This window comes from Scardinius erythrophthalmus (assembly GCF_964197995.2).
Source record: "Scardinius erythrophthalmus genome assembly, chromosome: 9".
Classification (NCBI taxonomy): Eukaryota; Metazoa; Chordata; class Actinopteri; order Cypriniformes; family Leuciscidae; genus Scardinius; species Scardinius erythrophthalmus.
Window position 1 is genome coordinate 25,189,582 of NC_138229.1, and position 21,954 is coordinate 25,211,535.

General features: G+C 41.5%; 1 protein-coding gene and 1 long non-coding RNA gene across 2 annotated transcripts in view; one reads left to right on the plus strand and one right to left on the minus strand.

The window, feature by feature from the left end:
* vav3b (vav 3 guanine nucleotide exchange factor b) overlaps positions 1 to 21,954 on the minus strand; it is a 71,882-nt gene that overhangs the window by 43,243 nt on the left and 6,685 nt on the right. The window contains exons 3-14 of the mRNA XM_081375160.1: positions 12,908 to 12,966; positions 12,753 to 12,818; positions 12,231 to 12,333; positions 11,863 to 11,955; positions 11,662 to 11,730; positions 11,395 to 11,498; positions 10,782 to 10,881; positions 10,553 to 10,648; positions 7,034 to 7,102; positions 3,490 to 3,576; positions 3,307 to 3,392; positions 3,092 to 3,224 (exon numbers count right to left, since the gene is read on the minus strand). Coding sequence (XP_081231286.1) covers positions 3,092 to 3,224; positions 3,307 to 3,392; positions 3,490 to 3,576; positions 7,034 to 7,102; positions 10,553 to 10,648; positions 10,782 to 10,881; positions 11,395 to 11,498; positions 11,662 to 11,730; positions 11,863 to 11,955; positions 12,231 to 12,333; positions 12,753 to 12,818; positions 12,908 to 12,966 — 1,065 coding nt within the window. The remainder of the gene's footprint in view (positions 1 to 3,091; positions 3,225 to 3,306; positions 3,393 to 3,489; positions 3,577 to 7,033; positions 7,103 to 10,552; positions 10,649 to 10,781; positions 10,882 to 11,394; positions 11,499 to 11,661; positions 11,731 to 11,862; positions 11,956 to 12,230; positions 12,334 to 12,752; positions 12,819 to 12,907; positions 12,967 to 21,954) is intronic.
* LOC308696427 lies at positions 3,332 to 10,940 on the plus strand. The gene is made up of 3 exons (XR_014030818.1): positions 3,332 to 3,435; positions 8,014 to 8,069; positions 10,819 to 10,940. It is a non-coding gene; the product is annotated as an uncharacterized lncRNA (long non-coding RNA).

The window sequence follows — 21,954 nt, forward strand, 5'->3', positions numbered from 1 at the left end:
CGACAGGCGAGGCGGATCGCCGGTCGTCAGGCCTGGTCCTCTCTGTTCAGCTGAGTTCAAGCTGGGTCCTATATAGTGGTCCCTACGGCGACCCCATAGGTGTCTTTCCACGTAAGGTTACCCTCCGGGTTAGCCAGTGTCTTCCCCTTGACAGACTCTGTCTGTCGTCTCTGCTGAGTACGCTCCCACCCTCTGGGCTGAGACTACCTCAGAGACTGCCATGTGTTCACTATCCTACGGGCTAGTGCACATGTGTATTCATAGTGCCTCCCTTCGGGCAGGCTTGGGCTCCACAGCGTTCCCTTCTACATCTTCGGCACGCTTTCCCAGTGTTATCTAATGTCCACTGAGCGGGTCTTGCGGAACAGCAGAGTGACTCTTCCCAGCTAAGCTTCCGCACATAGGAGTAAATTTCAAGAAACTGCTGCTGAAGCTTAGGTAGGGCGCTGGAAGGGGCCAGCATCATGGCGTTTTATTAGGGATCCCAATTCGTTGGAAACTCCTCCGACGAGACGTAGGAGTTCCCGAACGAAAGGGAACGTCTCGGTTACGTATGGTAACCCTCGTTCCCTGAGTAGGGAACGGAGACGTCTCATCCTGTCACCATGCTGCTGTACCTTCGCGGAGGAATGGATTCCGTTCGGCTCCTCAGCGAAAAGCGTTTGTGTATGCGCTTGCTTCCGCTTTATACCCGCGCTGGTAGGCGGGCCGCGGAATGCAAATCTTGCATGCCAATGTTCATTGGCTCGTTTTATTTCACTCGAAGACAGTTGGTCTCCCTAGCGTGATCCCAATTCGTTGGAAACTCCTCCGATGAGACGTCTCCTTTCCCTACTCAGGGAATGAGGGTTACCATACGTAACCGAGACGGTTTCTGAAGAGCATTTTTGAAGCCAAAAGTGGGCGGAGCCGGCCGTCGCCATCGCGTCACCGCGCGTCACTCCCGGATAACAGAAAATGGACAAAGAGGCGGGACGTGGGTGGAGCTGAGGTGTCTGGTTGCTGAAACCACGCCCGCCTATCTCGACATGATCGAGTTTGCTCAGGCTTAGGAGCTAATGCTATAAGCTACTGGCAGTGTCAAGTGTGCGACCGCACAGGGCCTTGCGCTAAAGTGACAGCTGACTTGATGATGTAAAGCCATTTTCAAGACGTTTTTCATTATTAAATGCATCATAGACAGCGGTTTAGCCATTTTTGTAATAACATAAAAAGGGCGCTGCTAGTTGGAATCTGGATATTAGCGCGAAGAAGAACATTACTACTGGGCGCTGGCGTGTGACGTAACTGAAGAGACGAATTAGCATGTTCTTATTAATATTAGGATGCATGTTTTAATGCATGAAAAAACAAATCACATTTACAATAATTATTGAAGAATTGAAATAAAAATATATATATATTTCCCTGGATCTGACTGGGTGGGCAAGCGGTCACTAGGCCTAGGCCCACCCAGGCCCACCCATAGCTCCGCCCCTGAAAGCCAATAGTTAAAGTTCATGTTTTTGCCCATCGAAATACTATAATAGTTAAAAGACATGGCTAAAAGTGAGACCATGTGTATCGTGATGCTGTATTATCCTGCTAGTTAAAAATGTATTATGCAGTATCTTAGGCTACAATATTGCTGTGAGCTTGTGTGTGTGACAGTGATTCATGCGCAAACATGTCAATCAGCGCGGCATCGCACGTCAAGTTCGTAAAGAGCTTTATTCAGTCCATTTTAAATTCTGATTTTGGCCGCCTCTCAAATGGATTAAACCATAAATATTACCTAAGAAGTTTCAAGTAAATGCGCTAGAAATCTGCTCATTCAAGGATGTGCATTTATTGCATGGACAGAGAAAGCACCGACACCAGCAGGATTTCATCTGACCGTAAATAAGCATAGTCTATCTGTTCCGTGAGAGCAACGGTACCGCAGAACGAGTGTAGCCTCTATATCTATAGACGTTTTTAAATCTGAAAACTCCAAAAAGCAATGAAATTGTCAGACACCCATTAGTGCATGTTCACAGAGGAAAACATCTGGAAAAACAGCGCTGGTTGTTCTCTCGATACTCGACAAGAACGGAATCCAACGGCGTGAGCAAAGGTGTAATGCGTGCATTAAATAGTATAAAATAATCCTGAAAAAAGCACAAACACGGCAGAAATGCCAAGTTCAGCAGGTGAAATTAGCTGAGGTGACGTGATGCTGACAGACAGCAGACAAACGGCTGGTAGTGACAGCAGCGGCAATCCACCTGTCACTCAAGTGGCCACGCCCTTAATTATGCAGAACTTATATAAAAAAAATTGAACAATAAAAAAAATCGGAATAGTTCTATGAAAGTTGTTTCCTTTATTAACATGTTTTTAAATACTTCAGTATTATGTTCTTCATTTCATACTTCCTATAAGAAATGTACATGGACAGCAAAGACAGCAACAAAAAGGGCAACACCGCATAAATGGCCATTTCAGGAAAACAACTCATATATTTACATACAGTGTATATATATTATAATTAAAGCATATTGTAGCTGGAAAACTGCACTGAGAAGCAGTACTTCCTGGAGGTTGTTTGAACATTTGTTTTTTAGCATTATTTATTTGATCTAAAAAAGTTTTTTACACCGTGTATTCGATCTGAAATGATAAAGACCTCAACTTTTCCTATGTACTGCATTTGAAAATTTTACTGACTTATGCGGTTTCAAAGAGCTTACAACAGCACAGCTAATTTGCATAAAAAAGCACTTTGGTAAGTCACACTGTCCTTAAAATGGTTTGGATATCGCTAGAATATCCTACAGTATCCTGGAGGACATAAACACTTTTTACAGAGGAAAAAAAAAATCAGCAAAGACTATTCTATGACACTAACAGATCAAAAGAGATCTAAGGGAGAGTTATGTTGAGCCATGTGTGAAGAAGACAAGAACGCTCGAGTGATTTCTATTCTAGTCCGACCTCTATAAAACACTTCAGAATGGAACAATATGATGAATATGAGCAGATGTTGGGATCATGAGAAAAATATGACTGTTTGATGTTTGGGTGCAGTTTTCTGAGCCTAAAACCTCCTGTTACTATGTTTCTCACTGACCTTTCTGCTGTCCTTATCAGTGGTGGGGTTATTTGTGATCTTGAAATGATTGAGGTCGATCACTTCCTTCATCTCATAGTTGTCCCCACGCCTCTTGCAGACGATTACAGCGACGTCGAACAAAAAAATATGTCTGCAGCATCGACACGTCATGACATGGCATGAAAGTAAAAACAGGAGTGGACTGCAGTAAAGGTTTTTGCCTTAAGCCTCACCTGTCCTGTCTACGTTTGTCCACATTTGACACCAAACGGACTTCACCGTCACCCTTCGGTCTTCCGTAAGAAAGTAAGCCCTGATTCTGTGAAGGGAAGTTCATGAACAGACAGGAAAACAATGATGACGTAAGTAAACTATTCTTTTAAAAGCAGAGGGCATGCTTAATATGTACAACTTACCAAATTCTCTATGGATCTCTGATACTGATCAATCTCCCTCAGAGTCTCAACATCTCTTTTCACCTCATTTACATACTGGGCTAAGTCCTGTTTAATGAAGGAAAAGAAAATGACCTAGATTTATGCACATCATATATACACACAATTATATGGATTTTATTTTATTTTTTTTACTAATTAAACAGGAAAATAAACAGAAGAAGCAAAATGCTAATACAGTTTTGGTAACTCTTTTTGATCTGTCCTTGTGACACGTTACATGAACAGTATTTACTACAGAAATAGCAGTAAACTATGCTTAATTACAAGCAACTAACATTAAACCAAACCCTGACTCGCTTTTATAATAATAATAATGATAATGACAAAACGTTAAAGAAACGTTGATGTAAAATGATATACACTACAGCTCAAAAGTTCTGGGTCTGTAATACCAAGGGTTTTATTTATTTGCATTTATCTAACAAAATAAAGTAAAAGGAGTAATATTGTGAAAAATTATCACAATATAAAATAACCATTTTCTAAAATGTAATATTTTTTAAATGTAATTTGTTCCTGTGATGTCAAAGCTGAATTTTCAGCATCATCATCTTTAGTGTCACATGATCCTTCAGAAATCATTATAATATGCCAGTTTGATGCTCAAGAAACATTATGACTTATTATAACTTATTAACTTATCAATGTTGAAAACCGTTGTGCTACTTAATATTTTTGTGGAAACTGCGATACATTTTTTTTCAAGATTCTATAATGAATAGAAAGTTCAGAAGAACAGCATTTATTTAAAAAAACATTATAAATGTATTTATTGTCACATTCATTGTAAATTGAATGTGTCCTTCCTAAATAAAAGTATTCATTTTTTTCAAAAAATACTACTGAGCCTAAACTTTCAAGCTGTATAATATGTTAAATGAAATATGTGCGATTCTCCATTATTTCTAAGTTACTAATCAGAGGGGGGAAAAAAGTACATTTGTGACATTGATCATGTACTTTCTGAGATGCTTTTTTTTTTTCAAATCTCCAATCATGCTGGAGAACATGATTATTAGATTTGCTGTCATTAAAACAAGAGAGACAAACCATTATGAAAAATACATTATGAAATTGATGCTTATTTTTAAACCAACTGTTCACTGAAATTGCAGTGATAATACAGTATGATTAGTAATAAAATAATTATGAAATGAATGAAAAATATATCCAGTATTTATCTCTCCACAGGAAATTATTTAATTTCATCCGCGAGAATAAACATCTCCAGATTTCAAAAGAGGTTTTTCAAAAGACCCCACTGGGATGATGTGGATCTCGGCTGATTTCCTTTTTAAAAGGCAGCCTCTGCTCAAACACTCACTTATGAGTCTAAATTAAACACCATTTTACAGGCAGCCAGGTAGATGAGTTCAGTCCCTGTCTGAGCAACTCTCACCGCTCCCATTTGGCTAAACCAATCGACACTGAGAGGATAATTCCAACAAATTAAATCATTGCAGGCCTCTGTTCCATTACTGATCCTCACATAACCATTAATCTGCTTTCCACCTACTCTGCCAGTGAGACAGATATGAGGCGTTGACATCACTTCACGTATAGAACCCCATAATATCTCATTGATATTAAAACATTACCAAGAACGTGCAGGAATGAGCTGATGTCACATTCTAAATAGGCTGGTATAAGTGTGACGTCTTAAAATGAGAGTTTTGCGGCTTTTATGCCCTCTGTTTAGGCCAAAGTGTTTTTTTCACGCGGCTGGCATATTTTTCCAATTGTTCTCAATGGGAGCTCTGCGGTTTTTACCAGTCGTTGAGAGTTGAAGAATGTTCAACTTTGGGTAAAACGCAGCACTCATCACTGTCAGCCGTACAATCACACTGGAGAAGGGGTGGGACAAATACCACACCAACCAACCATCACATTCTGCTTGTACAACATCAACAGATGACAACAACAAGCATAATAATGGAACAAAATAATTTAAAACAAGAGCCAGAGCAAATACTTTACATTTAATCGATATTTTTATATAGAAACAGCACAGAAAACGAACGATCTAAGAAATGAGATACTAGTAACACTTCCGCGGATATTCCGTATCATAGCAAGCAAAGCGTCTAAACTGAGCAAAGCTTTGGTGGACACACAGCCTATATAAGACACAGCCTACAGTAGATAAGAAATCTTTGAAGTCCACTTTTACGCTCAGTTTCCAACAGTTAAAATGACAAATAAATGCATACTCAGAGAGCCCTCCACAAGATTTGTTTGATTATACCATCTGGATGCTAAAAATTGATCGGGTGAACGCACGTTTTATATAGCTTATTGTACACATAAGTTAATTGCCGTTCTAAACCAAAGCGCTGTTGCATTGTAACACACATACACTGTAGCTTGCACATCACGTGCAGATCGTGCGCACACAGAAACATTCAGTAGCACAGAAATAGTTTATCTATCGCTTATCGCTCTTTCACTAATGCTGCATTAATATAAATGTAGCTAATCTTTACTGAGCTACTTTATCTGTATCTGATTTAAAACGAGCAGAAATCTGTGAGAAATATAACGACCCAAAGACAAAAGAAGTGATAAAAAATAAGCTGTTATATGTAGAAGCAATAGCCTCGCAGGCTGTGTCATATATGCCATAGCTGTGCACGAGGCGACTCGCGTTCGAGTCTCGAGTCTGTTTATTAATGGCATCATCAGCGACTAGTCGACTCAACTTTAATCACATAATTGTCGACTTCAAAAAATCTGAAGTCGTTCAACCTTTAGTCCATGTGTGTTAGCTTTGAGGCCATCTATATGCTAGTGTACCTCTGAACATTGACGAAACTGCACAGTACTACCTAAAGTACATACCACTGGCAACCTGCTAGCAAGTAGCCATTCATGGTTCATGACAGTGACAAAACTAAAGCCTATGGGAGAGATCTGAAGAAAGACGAAAGAGAAAAGGTCAGAGGAATATAACTGAAAAAAGAAGGGTTAAGTTCAGGCAAGAGCTTTAGAACCCGCATTAATATTAGAAAAGCTTTCCAGCGCAGGAGACAGAATCTGAAACAGAAGGACTGAAATCTGACGCCAAGGTTGCGTTGTTTCTGCTCCATTCGTGAGAAACATTGGTTTTGCTATGTTTCAAGATATGCTGTTGTTGTAATGTTAGCTATAGTAAAAGGACAGTTTTGTGTGTCATTGTTTGTCTGGAGCTGGTGTGCTGCTGGCGACTAACAATCAACTCTTCCTTATATGCGTGTACTTCTGTACTGTATGTTTATTTTTTGTTCTTCCTTATCGTTAATTTATCATCTTGCTATGATTAAGAGACATCCACTCTTGCATTGCGTGTTCGTGCATTTTTGGGGGCGGAGCAATGAAGGGAGTGGTTGTTTGTGTTGATTTCAAACATCAAGTGTTTCTCAGAAATCGCTTACTGCAACTTTAAGCATTTAATAATGACAAAAAATTGCTAATCTGTACTTTCTGTATGTTTTTGCTGTAGATTCCATAAGAAATCGATACTTACTCTCATGGCATCAAGGGCTACTCGTAGGTTGCTCTTTTCTGTGGTGTCATTAGTATATTTGACCAATTCCTATATGAAAAGTGAAAAAAAAAAAAGTCAATTGTTTAAATACATCTCTTCTTAGAAGATCATGATTTTAATTTCTAAAATTAAATTTATACAATAAAGTCAAAATATCACAATGATATTGTCCAGATACCACAATGAAAAAAAAAAAAGCCTAATTAAATAACAAAAAAAAATTTTGGTCATGCGGGGGGAAAATAAGACAACTTGTAAATTTTTATTTCATTTTATTAATGTGTTTCATCATTTTAGTTAAATTGTGGCCATGTTCTACTAATCCCCCCCCCCCCCCCCCCTCGTTTGGTTAAAGTGTGGCCACGCTATCTTGTTTTTCCCCCCACATCAATTGTGGGCCTCCGTACAAATGTTCTTCACTGATTATTAATATTTGAAAACCTTTTGTCAGTCAAATCAAATCATGTGGTGAGGCCTACAAAGATGAAACCATATGAAAGCAAAGAGAATATTTCTACTCCAGTGCATGTGTTTCTTTATCTCGGAGACCCTTGTATGTCATTGAAACTGAGTCAGAATTATGTTCAGGCCCTGTTCTGTGTCACAGAATGTGGTCACATCATCATCATCATCGTCAAAACTCTGGACTAGACCACTTCATTGAGGACTTGTTCTGAAAGACCCAGTGCCAAGTTTCTAATGAGCGCACCAGGTCAGTTTTGATGGGATGATGGGCATTTTGATTTGAACCAGATTTATTCCACGGTATGGAGAAAAGCATCAACAGAACCTTTTGAGATCCATGCAATAACATAACTAATTAACTTGATAAACAAATCTGGCCTTTGGATTTGTGCGCAAACAGACTCACGAGCACACAAACACGCTGGGAGAGAAATGGTGTTGTTCCAAGTATGAAATCTGTGCAGCTCATCAGAAACATGCATTTGTTTTCATAGTGGAATCGAATTCTGCTGGAGAGAGACAAACAGCCCAATCGCAGCAAATAAACAAGGTGAGTAGAAAGTTCAGCACTCTTTCCAGATTTACATTCTGACCCTAGCCACTGCTGTGACTTTGATGAAAGCTCAAGCATGTGTGTGTGTGTGTGTGTGTGTGTGTGTGCACATGCAACTAGACTCAGGTGTGTGTATATTCCTAAAAGTATTGGAGGTATAATGCAGAGCAGGAGCTTATGGAGACCCAATTACCTACAGTACAAATGAATGAGATTTCAGTGTTCGTCTCTTTAGACATTCATCTGTATTTTGGTCTCAAAACTCACTGCTAGTGGTTATCCGTGCTTCTGCAGACACCATGAGCTTTGTAAGACCAATTATTTATTCATTTTTTATCTGCACTGTCATTTTGCAAGCGATGAACTCTGAATAATTTGTTAAAACAGCGTACAATAGTCAATATCCATATCAGTTCCCATTGTAATGACTTATGCATCAACACGACGGCAAGAGATGCAAGACGAAAAGAGAATTTAAAACAACCTAAGTGTCAGACTGTATTTACTATACTTACACAATAGTGAATATGCAGTGTCTGAAACTCCTTTCTTGTTTGCTCATGTCCCATTTATTACACACTGAATGCCAGTATGACGTTACATTTGCATCACATCATAAATTATGAAAAATTACATATGATCTGAACTTTTAGAGTTCAAATATTTTCAAACTCGCATTTTAATTAGATATGAAACAACATATTTATGCGGTTCAGAACGGGTTTGTAAAAATCTGATTTTGTGTGCTTTGTGGGGCTCAGACCACAAACAATTTCAAAAATGCAACAAAAACAAGTCAGATATGCTACACTATTACAAAGAGATTATGTTTGAGTCATTCCAGAGGAAGTGGGCACAATGTGTTTGAGCACAGGGCAGCATGCAGTAGCATGCACTGTCACCTGCCCCTGCTTTTGTTTGTGTGTGTGTGTGTGTGTGAGGCGACACACGTCTCTAACACTGTCTCTAACACTTGTCCACACACTTCTGTTCTCATGTCATCTTTATCCTGTGGTGAAGGTAACTGTGTGGTAACTGTGATAATTATAATATTTACCTATAGTTTATGTTTATTAAAGGTTAGTTCACTCAAAAATTTAAATTCTGTCATCAGTTACTCACTCATGTCATTCCAAACCTACAAGACTTTCATCTTTGAAACACAAATGAAAGATATTTTTAATGAAACCAGAGATATTTCTGTTCCTCCTCTGAAAGTCTATTCACCCAAAACATGGTTCAAAACATTCATAAAGAGATCATAAAATAAACCCACATGAATTGAGTGGTTTAATTCAAGTCTTCTGAAGAGACATGATCCCTTTATATGACAAACAGATTTAATTTAGGCTTGTATTCACATTTAAACTCTGATCAGCAAACATACATATAGCACTAAAATATGATAAATGAAAGCTCAACAGTAATTGCTTGACATGCAAGAATGAACCTCATTGGTTCTCGAACTTCAAGCCTGCATGTTTGAGCTTCCATGTACCAAATCTGAGATATTTTTAATCTCTAGATTTCATTAAAATTATCATTTGTGTTCTGAAGATGAACGAAAGTCTTACAGTTTGGAACGACATGAGGGTGAGCAATTAATGACAGAAATTTCATTTTTGGGTGAACTAACCCTTTGAGAAACATGGCATTTATTAAACTAACAGTAAAACATCTGACTAAAAAATAGACTATGTCCATCTCGACAAAGGACCACAATAAGAAAATAGCCAATTGGCTAATACTGGCACATTTACAGAAATTTTCTTATAAATAAATAAATAAATAAATAAATTACTTTTGGTTTGGTCATAACACCTCCGGTGGTCACTTTAGGAAAAGTAGTTCAAAACCACTCACATACAGTATTCGCTTCAAAACTGGCCCTATTTATTCTTGCAATATATTTTCTGATGCAATGCATGTGATTGTGAAGACAACTTTCCCTCTCCTCCTACATCTGTCATATACAGATCACTTTTCAAAATATAATTTTCCCAGTGATAAAATCAAAAAGTCCCAACCATAGATTGTATGAAAAAAAAAAAAAAAGTCCCAACCACATTTTTTTGGGATATCCCTAATGCTCAGAAATACATCAAGTATAAATGTAAAACTTTCTGTGATTGCAGTTTCACGCAGACTTTAATATAATGACCTCTTGTGTTGATTTGTGCAACCTGTATTATCAGAAATGTCTTCCCTGCACAAAACAGGAGAGTAAAACTTTCCAGCCGCAGTGATGACAAGTTCTGTAAGTTCATATAGTGAAGTGGTCACAGATGAAGAGAAAACCAGCCAGACGGCGCCACCATGTGGTACATTTTAGTAGGACAGAGGCTCATTCCAACACAGTACCGTATGCAGTTAAGATCCTCAAAAATGTGATATGCTTTCCTCTAGTGTTAATTCAAAGTGTTGGAAGAAGACAATATATAATGATAATAGTGTGGGTGTATAGGTGCATGTTACTGTACCTGAAGCAGTAGTGGGTACTTCAGCACACGCTGCATGGGAACTACAAGCAAGTCTCTCAAAGTGAATTTCCCATTGTTGGCTCTCTTCGAACATTCCTGCAACATAAAGTAAAGGAAATACAAAAACACAGAAGATCTTTTAGCACTTTTGGTATGAGAAAAGTGTATAATAAATTATAAAATGAGATGAAATATTGTAAATATGACCGAAAATGAAACCGTTCTGCACCTCTAGTTTCAGTCGAACGCCCTCTTTCTCCTTACAGATGAAGTCTAACAGAGAAATGGCTGATTCTACATGACTGCAGTATTTTCCATAAAGCAGAAGCCTAAAGCAGAAAGGGTAAATGTTAGCAGAAAACACACACATCAGCAGTGCTTAATAATATCATTCTAGAAATATTAAATATTAACCAGGCCTGCAGAAATTCAACGGAAACTCTGCAGATGAACACAAAATTTGATTCTACACAAAAATCTGTCACCCCTAGCATATTTAATTCATTCTTCCTCAATATGATTGCTTTGTTTGAATTTTCAATAAATGTCATGCAAATTATATAAAACAAATATAATCATATTTTGGAAAATGTATTATCATTCAGTTTATTTCATTGGCAGACTGTGTCCAAACTAAATTGTGTGAAAATGAATGAATGAATGAATGAATGAATGAATGAATGAATGGACAGTGGGGTAAGAAAAATCAATTTATTTCAAAACGTATTCTTATCTTATGCAATTTTGCTTCTGAAGTAACTTGTTTTATGGATATTTAGATGTTTTTACTGAAAAATATGATTAAGATACTTATTAATATGTGCTTGAATGTGGTTTTATACTTTTCTTTGTAAGTAATGAAGATCTGGTGGAGGTTTTCTGCATTTTTATTTTGAACAGAGTCTTGAATCTCAGCCATTAGGATTTTGTGAACTTTAACCAGGTCCTGTAAAGTGCACACACACACACACACACACACACACACACACACACACACACACACACACACACACACACACACACACACACACACACGTATTTATAAGGTGTAAATGTTAGACATTGTTTACTTTAAAAAGTATAGAAACATGGTGGTCAGCTTTACTCACTGGTATATTGATGAAAACCTTGTCAATTTCTGTTGCTGAGATGAATTTTATCAGTGGAATCATAAAATACTGTTAAGAAACACACAAAAAAATGTAAGCTCCATGTAGGAAAGTTATATCCTTCATTGTGTGGCAGCTGTCCATCACTAGACGTGAAGCGCGGTATGATGAAATTTTCCACGCTGAGAATATGAATCTCACCTTCTCAATGGTCTCCAGAGTCTCAGTGTATTTGACTTCTGTCTGTTTGATCTCTAAAAGACAGCAGCTTCTGATGTCCACCTCGGCCTGTTTCTGTCAACACAACTTAAACATGAGAGAAAACTACAGCAAGCTATCCAAAAAAAAAAAAGCTTTAAAAACACAACCTAATGAAGTTTTTAGGGTCTCAATGCAATTCATCCAGTTTAAAGACACAAGTTATGTTTTTTTTCTGGTGCTTTTTGTGTTTACGGTGAATTTACTCATAAAGATTCATATGAAAATGCAACCATATTTCTGGTAGGAGTAGGAGTAGGTGTTTTACAAAGGAAATCAACACTTTGATGCGTATTGAGTCATTTGAGTACCGCCTGAGACACAGCAGCCTCTGTCCTCATCAGATCCTCATACACCTCTCCTCCATCAACATCTCCGTACACAGGGTCGTAAATATCTTCCTCCAGCTCCTCGCTGTTTACACAAACACATTCAAGATTAGGACTTCAGAACTGCTTTAAAATATGAATATAATTACACAACAGTTAACAGTCAAACCACAGACTTCGTAGCCACTGGATTTTAAATACAATAGATCAGTGAACTGAGGTAAGTATGGCTTTGTGTCTACAGACAATTCCTGTGTAACTTCCTGTTTTCACACTTACTATTAATCAGCCATTCACATTCCTCCCACGCAACACTTGCATAGATTGCATACATTACTGAAATTATAAATTGTTCAATTCTAGAGTTGATCAGAAACAAAACACGTAGGCTACATATACGTGGGAGACTAAAACCGCAAGTGCTAATGAGTTTCGGAAAATTAGTATCTCATTGCTTCCAATCAAAACAACTGCCCAATTAGGTTAAGAGAGCTTCATGCTTACTCAAGGAGATCTGCCAAATGGATGTATATGTCTTCATTTTCACTGCTTTCCTCTGTGGGGAATGACCTGTGAAATCGGTGCAGAACCCTTATTTTAGCTCAGAGAATAAGATGTTTAATGTGTCCAACTGATTCATTCTGCAAATGCAAACCCACCTGATCCCTTTCTGTTGTGCAATAGGCGTATAAGAGAGTTTTGACAGAGTGTCGATGACCTGGAAAGACAAAAGTGTGTTTTTGAATTGCAAGTTGAAGATAAACATTGTGTGACAGTTGTTGGTCTACTTACAGTATACAGATTTTAGTTTATCTGTAGTCATTGTGTTTTTAAACACGTTTCCCTGGTCTTTTGAGACAAGTGAGTTCAATGTATTACACATTATGAAAACAAACTGTAACTTTCAGAATTTCCTCTCCATCAAAAAAAGGACATTTATTGAAACAAAGTCGACCAAACAGCTTGTTCTGCAACTTTAAATGATGTCAGATGACAACATTTAAATTATGCACATTATTTTATTTTACTTTTAACAAGATCGCTGATCATTTCAGTCTGACCTACACAGTTTATAAATCATATTTTTAATCATTTTGTGATATAATGCAAGGTTTACAAAGTTGTTAAAACTATAGTTTAGTTAAAACTATTCAATAAATCTGTCGTTCAAGTAAAAGTGCTGTTGCTCATTTCACATGTGATAGGGATGTTTACAAAATTTAGTGATACTTCATCCTATATAATCTTCATCCTTCAATTACAACATCTTTGTAAACCTTGCATTCTATCACAAAACAATTTAAAATGTGACACAAACTGTAAAGGTCCACTGCTTATATTTTATAGTAATATATTAGTATTTATATGTGATTTTCTGGGAAAATATGAAATAACAAAAATGTGATATGACACATTTTAAGTCAGTAAAAGTATTTAAGAAATAAGAAATACAATAAAATAATTAAATAATAGGGTGAATATTAAACCCACTGCTTTAGATGAAAAGCATAACTGATTCCTATTATAGTCTACCTATGAAAAGTGATGCTATTAGAGAGACGCTGCACTATCGGGAGAGGAAGTGGTCTTGCAATGCCAAACTGCTCTGATGTGGGCCTGTTTTCTCACATTTACACTCATGCACACACACAGAGACATATACAGATTGACATATGGTTACACACATGCATGCATGCATACACACAAGCACAATACGTACAAATAGACAGATCTAGGTGATAGCACACCATTTGGGTCTTTGACTCACGCTTCATAACACCTGTTGAAAACCAACCCTGCTTCCTTTAGAAAGCTATTTTTGTTCGCACGTGTGATAAGATGTTTTTGTCATCTACTTTCATTCTCGCTTCATGCATTTTCAATTGCATAAAGTTTAAGCATTTTAACTCTTTCACAGATGGCATTCTGTCACTGTGGAAATGGAACAGCAGAAATCCCTGAGTAACAAATTTAGCTATATCTATGTTTCCCTCGTATCGGTTCCACAAGGTAAAAATAAAACCATGGATTCAGTACCTTATTACTAATACAACCTGCATTACGAATAACATCTTTGAAGTGCATTAAAAAAAAAGTCACCTTTACAGTATAAAGCGAAGATGCCAGATGCAAGTCATAGCTTTTGCAGTTTTACAGGCAGGCCGCAGCTGAATTTCAATTCCTACATAAAGCGGCACAGCAGAGGTGAGCTTTTCATTCTGCATCTCAATAGACTGTGCTTTCATAGGCCTCGTTCAAACAGAGTGCGTTTTTGCTTTGAAAAACGTGAGGCGCGCGGGCAGTGGAATGGGGAAAAAATGCAAGGTCTCGAGACAGGTTTTTTAAAAAGTTTTTTTTAAAGTAAAGCTGATTTTAACTTGAGTGTTGCATTTTTAGAACGCCACGTCATGCGCGAGACGCTGCAAAAGACACAAGAAGTGTAGAAAAACAATGCAAAAGTAGCGCATTGGAATGGAAAAACACATTCTGTGTGAACAAATCAATTTATGAAACTAAGTGAGAATGTGCAGAAGGCAAGACAATGCTTGAAACTAGCTTTGAAACAACATGGAAATTGTGCAAGCCAATGAATTTCTTTTACATTTGAATTATATTTATGCGTAGATGCTTTTATACATTTATCAGTCCATTTATCAGCATTCTCTGGGAATCAAACCCATGACCTTGGTGTTGCTAGTGCCATGCTCTATTGTTCAAGCAACAGCTTCTATATAAACTAAAATTTCAATAATTTTTATTGGACAAGTTAGACAAGATAGTCAATGAAAACAATTTCCCAGCAGACATATGGACTGTTTTAATCCTGTTAAAAAGCAACCCATGATGCACCATGCCAAGATTGTACTGAGCTATATTCTAGGTTTCCTGTGCTTCTTTGGTTACATGTTCATCAGAAGGAAGTTAAAAATACAGCACTGTTGAATCTGAATGTGGTCTTAACTCTTTAGAAATTTAGAAATCAGGAACAAGACCATGATTTTGCATGTCAGCTATGAAATACGGCCATGTACAAAGAAAAAAAAATTGATCCGAAGCACTTTTTGCATATACTGATTAGACAAACAAATACACACCAGACTATCAAAAACTTCTATACTCAAAGTTATTTATTTTTTTAATTATCAACTTACTTTTTCATTCAAAACATATGTGAAGTAAATAAAACAGCTCTAGAGAAATTGTGTCTGTAAATTGCATTAGGATTCCAAAGACAAAACTCCAACCATCTATTGATTTGATATGGTTGTGCTATCTAACTGTCAATATACTACCCCAGTAACCTAATAATAAGAGAATGCCTAGAAGGCATGTAGTAAATCTATATGTCAACTGTCAAATGGGGTGACTGAAACAACGACATGTGCATAAGATGACGTGCCTCTAAGTCTGTAAGGAAACAGCACAGGAAGATGAAAAATCCACCCTCCAAACAGCTGTGTGGAAGAGTTCAGCAACATTAACACCTGTGTGACTTCATGAGAAACAATTTTAAGAAAGAAATAAGCAATGAGAGACCATGTATTAAAGGCAGGGTAGGCGATTCGTTCCAGAAATTTCTTGTTGTCTCTTCACGTCCTGATAGCAATCGCTAACTTAAAGGTGAACTAAGTAACTTTTTTATCTTAACTGAACAGCTTCGGAGTCATTGGAATGGTTATATGACTGTTTTCGGGTTAAATGGTGGTCTTCTCGCACCCCTCGAGCGCCTGTGAGACGAAAAACCACCCTTGCAACTTTGGGCCGGCGGGTGATATCAGGTCTCGCGATGTAACAAACTGCTTTTTATTTAAATATTTATATGCTAGCCTTCTGTGTATTATACATACCTCAGTGGACATGGCTCCGTGCGTTCGCCGGGTTCTTTGAAAACAAATGCACATGACCAGCGGGAGAAGATGGGACGAGCCAACGAGTTTTGATGACAGTGTTGTCAAATATCTATTCCGAAGCTGTAGGGGGAGCTCTATAGAGAAAACAGCGAAGAAGTCGGCAAAGCTGCATAATGCAGCTTTAAGTGGTCTAAATGCATTTATACTAATATATATCATCTATGGAAGGCGTAGGACCATAAAATGTTCGTCCAATCATTGCGTTCGGTCTGAGTGCAATGATACAATGTCCTACCTGCCTATCAACGTATGTATTTTTATACCTCCGCGCACCCTGCTCGCGCAGACATCACACGTCATCAGCGCGTTTCATGCTATGCAGAGTTAGACAGACGTCAGTCACCGAGCTCACAAACAAACAGCAGCCACATTTTACAGTTCCTCCTGAACCAAAACAACAAGCTTATGCTGCGTTCATGCCAAAACTACTGTAATTTGGATGGAAGAGATGGAAACCCGTGACGTTATACTCGGAGCGGCTCGTGAATTTATACCTTTCAATGGCAACATTATCAACACCGAAACGAACCTGCAGCAGTCAGGTGATAAAGGTCAGTGCTCTTTAAATTGTTTATATTCATTGTTATTGTAATGTTATGTGCTTTGAGACATGAGGTAGTTTAACGCTGTCTCTCTTGATGCTTTTGTTTGCTCCCAGCCGTACGCGTTCATGTGTTTTGAAGGAGCCGTGGCTTGGGAGAAGCTCTGAAGGGAGGATGAGATCTTATGCTTTCAAAGCTAGCTTGTTATTACTAGCCTCTCTGAAAATTGGCTACCCTACCTTTAAAGCCTGTTCACACCAAGATTGAAAACTATAAAGATAACTATAAACTTAACTATATTAGCGTCCACATCATTCTGTTTATTCTAAGTGCGTGCAGCAGTTTCGTCGTATCCCACTTTAAATGCTCAAGCTCTTTAAAGCAGGATGGATTCTGATTTGCTGCCAATGTTTTTAGCATTCATTAAATAGAAAAAATAGTTCTGAAAGTGATTCCAATGATATTGTTTCTCTGTGCTGTTATCATTATAGTTGTGGTGTAGACTGCTATTCTTTTATATTTAAAATGATTTTTAGAACTATATTTTTATCATTATCATTATAGTTATCGTCCTCTGTGTGAACTGGCCTTTACAGTCATTTGAGGCACTACGTGTGAAGTGGAGTATCTACACACGGTAAAATCGATACTTGGTTACTCACGTAACCTCGGTTCTCTCTAGAAAGGGAACGAGTATTGCGTAAGCTCTGCTTACGCAGCGGGAAAAGCCTTCTTTTCTCGAGATACTGAAACCAAAAATTATCCTTAATTTCATATATTGTCAACGCAGTGCGGCTGCAGGCAGCTGAGCTAGAGCGGCATACTGCGCGCTCATTGGCTGCCGCGCGGCAACTGCTTAAGCCTACCAGTGAGCCTGGCGTGACGTAACGCCCAATGAGGGCGCGCACGACCTTGCGCGTCATAGCCCGCCAGAATGGGCGGCGTCAGAGCGTATATAAGGAAGGCTCGTAGGCTATATTCTCTGTTTTCTGTCGACTGAAGCGACGCGAGCGATAGGCTCAGCACGGTCAGGGAACGCAATACTCGTTCCCTCTCTAGAGAGAACCGAGGTTACGTGAGTAACCAAGTATCGTTCTCTTACGAGAGGTTCTCTCGTATTGCGTAAGCTCTGCTTACGCAGCGGGAACCCTTTGTCCACGCCGTGCGAGCCTAACAATCACATATGACTCATAGAAAAACATAGAGGTGATTAACAGGTGGCCAGCGGTGCGGGCCAACACATGTTCATAAGCACACATAGGGAAAAAACACAGAACGGCACTGCCGGTTCATGTTAACTGATACCCTGAGCGTGCAGCTCAACAGACAAGCTAATCGGAAATACAGCCTGACCCTTGGGCAGGACACGAATCACGACTAGACTGACAGAAGTTTAGCCTGCATAGCGGGAACTTCCAGGTTATAAAACCTAACAAATGTGGAGGGGGACGCCCAGCCCGCCGCCTTACAAATGTCATCAATGGAAATCCCACTGGACCATGCCCACGATGAGGCCATGCCTCTGGTGGAATGAGCCCGTATGCCTAACGGACATTGCAGGTCTTTTGACGCATAAGCTGCTGCAATAGCGTCTACTATCCATCTGGACAGTGTCTGTTTCGAAGCGGCGCGACCCTTGGTGCGCCCGCCAAACGAAACGAAAAGCTGCTCTGAGAACCTGAAGGCTGCAGAGCGCGTCACATAACACCTTAACGCCCTGACCGGGCAAAGGCAGTTGACCCCTTCCTCACTGCTGGAGGACGGCAGAGCCGATAGGGTAACGACCTGAGTCCTGAAGGGAGTGCCTAACACTTTGGGGACATAGCCGTGCTTCGGTTTGAGAATGGCTAACGAGTCGTTAGGTCCAAACTCGAGGCACGACGCGCTGATGGACAGCGCGTGTAAATCTCCCACACGTTTAACTGAAGCCAGAGCTAGCAGAAAAACGGTCTTAAGCGTCAAGTATTTCAACTCCACTGAGTCCAAAGGCTCAAAGGGATGCGCTTTTAAGGACTCCAGGACCAGGGACAGGTCCCAAATAGGAACCGTCGGGGGCCGTGGAGGGTTCATTCTCCTGGCCCCGCGTAGAAAGCGGGTAATGAGTTCATTTCTGCCCAGTGCACGGCCGCGCGCCGACTCAGCGAACGCTGCTATGGCCGCGACATAAACCTTGAGCGTGGAGGGGGACCTGCCCGCGTCCAACATCTCTTGGAGAAATTTCAGAACCTGTGGAACTCCACAGGTTCGAGCATTAGAACCCTTATTCACACACCACTTATTAAACACTGACCATTTAGACGCATAGAGCCGCCTCGTCGAGGGGGCTCTGGACTGCGTGATCGTGTTAATTACCCCTTCTGGCAAGCCAACGAGTAATCGTTGATTATCCACGCATGCAGAGACCAGTGCTCTGGATGGGGATGCAGAATCGAGCCTCGGGCTTGAGAGAGGAGATCTCTCCTCACCGGAATCGGCCATGGGGCTGTGTCTGCCAGTCTCATTAGCTCGGGGAACCATGGTTGGTTTTCCCAACGCGGGGCTATGAGGAGCACTGCGCAGTTCAAACTCCTGATCCTCGCTAGCACTTGAGTTAGCATCGAGATCGGTGGGAACGCGTACAGCGGGGCGCTGGGCCAGGTCTGGGCCAGCGCGTCTTCCCGTTTCGAGAAGAACCTCTGGCACTGAGCGTTCTCGCTCGTGGCGAAGAGGTCGATTTTCGCTTCGCCGAAACGACGCCAAAGCGTCTGTATCGTCTGGCGGTGTAGAGACCATTCCCCTGGGGGAACGTTGTCCCTGGACAGTCTGTCCGGGCCGTCGTTCAAACGGCCGGGTACATGAGCTGCCCTTAGGGAGCGCAACGGGCCCTGAGCCCAGGATAGGAGACGCTCTGCGAGCGCGCACAGGGTTCTGGATTTGATTCCACCCTGGCGGTTCACGTACGACACCACTGACATGTTGTCCGAGCGAACTAGCACATGGTGTCCCCGTATAAGCGGTAGAAAGTGCTTCAACGCTCTCTCGACCGCCAGCATCTCTAGACAGTTTATGTGAAGGTCTTTCTCCGTATTCGACCACGGGCCGCAAATCGGACTGCCTTCGTGAGTCGCTCCCCAACCCATGTTGGACGCGTCTGTCGAGATCACTTTGCGGTGTGCGATGGTTCCCATCGACACTCCCCGCTGATACCATTCGGCCGTCAGCCAGGGCTGCAGGGCTGTAACACAGCGCTGAGTCACTCTGATTGGAGTACGGCCTGAAATCCATGCTTTGCGGGGCGTTTCCGTTTTTAGCCAGCGTTGAAGCGGACGCATTCGGAGTAAACCCAGCTGCAGGACAGCTGCTGCTGATGCCATGTGGCCCAGCAACCTCTGAAAAGTTTTCAATGGAAAAACTTTTCCCTCCTGAAAGGAGGCGGCGAGGTGTCGAACACAGCGCGCGCGCTGTGCGGACAGTCTGGCTGTCATTGCCGCCGAGTCCAGGTCTATACCCAGAAAAGTGATAGACTGGCTGGGGGCTAAAGAGCTCTTGTCCCAGTTCACGGAAAGACCCAAGCTTTGCAGGTGACCGAGAAGCGCTTCTCTGTGGGAAACTAGTTCCTCCGCCGAGTGCGCTATAATCAGCCAATCGTCCAGATAGTTCAGGATTCGCATTCCCCTCGATCTCAGGGGTGCGAGAGCCGCATCCATGCACTTCGTAAATGTACGGGGTGCCAGGGATAGGCCGAACGGCAGGACAGTGTACTGATATACCTGGCCGTCGAAGGCGAATCTCAAGAATGGCCTGTGACGGGGTATAATCTGAATCTGAAAGTACGCGTCTTTCAGGTCGAGAGATATGAACCAGTCCCCCGGGCGAATCTGCGCGAGGATTTGACTGGTTGTGAGCATTTTGAACGGCCGTTTCATAAGCGTTTTGTTCAAATATCTCAGATCCAATATAGGTCTGAGTGCTCCGCCCTTCTTGGGTACGAGGAAATAGCGGCTGTATACGCCTGCCTCGGAACCCGGAGGGAGAACCCGTTCTATCGCCCCTTTGCGCAGCAAATTCGCTATTTCTGTGTGAAGCAGATGCGCTGCATCCGCTTTCACTGTAGTCTCGGCCCGAGCGCGATAGCGCGGAGGGCGGCGAGCGAATTGAAGCGAATAGCCCTTTATCACTGTGTTCAGTACCCACTTCGACACACCCTGGATAGCTTTCCATGCATTCGCACTCATAGCTAGGGGTCGAATCGCCTCTGACTCTCGCTCGTCGCGCAGCGCGGGACGGGGAATCTGTGGCGGTGTAAGCGCGAATCGCGCAGTGGCAGTGAGGGGGAACGGGGGTTCGCAGATGGCGGCAGCCGGCTGAACAGCGCTGTGAGAGAGCGCTTTGTGAGACGGCTCGCGGCGCAGAAGCGGGGCGGGCTCGTGGATGTTTATCGGAGAGTGTGCGTGCTGTAAAGCGGGCACAGAGCTCTTTATTATTACACAGCCGGTGGCTGACTTGTGCGTGTTTACATGAGGGTGCGCGCGCTGTGTAGCGGGCACAGGGCTCTTTATTAGCACACCGTCGGTGGCTGGCTCGTGCATGTTTAGTTGAGAGTGTGCGTGCTGTGTAGCGGGCACAGGGCTCTTTATTAACACACAGCCGGTGGCTGGCTCGTACATGTTTAGCTGAGAGTGTGCGTGCTGTGTAGCGGGCACAGGGCTCTGTATTAACACGCGGCCAGTGGCAGAATGTTCCGTTACCCAAGCGTGTGGGACAGAGCGAGCACTGTGTAGGTGTGAGCACTGAAGTGTGGGCACGTGACCTACAGTTATCACTCGAGCGGCCGTAGCGCGCCTTATGTGAGTGCACTCTGTGGGGTACACAGGGGAATTTGTGCTTGTGTGTAGTGATGAGCACTGGGAAGTGGGCATGTTTACTACACTCATAACACTGACGGCGTGAGCCGTCTGACCAGACATTACGCTCTTTATTCGATTTATCTGGGTCGCCGTAAAAACGGCGTTTGTGTGCAGGCGAGAGAGTTGCGAAACTGGCTCGTTGGCTGCTGTGGGCACTACTGCAGTAGCCTTTGACAAGGGGACTGGCAGAGGGATACATCTTAGTTTCGACGGTGGTCCGGCCGCGGCGGGAGCCGCCCGTCTTTTCCTCCCGACGGGTGCTAGGAGGACTTAGCAGGCTCGGGCTTCAGCGTTACCTTAGGCCGAGGCCCACGCGGGGGCGGCGGCCTGTGCTGGCTGGTGGAGCGGGACCTGGGGCGGCCGCGCT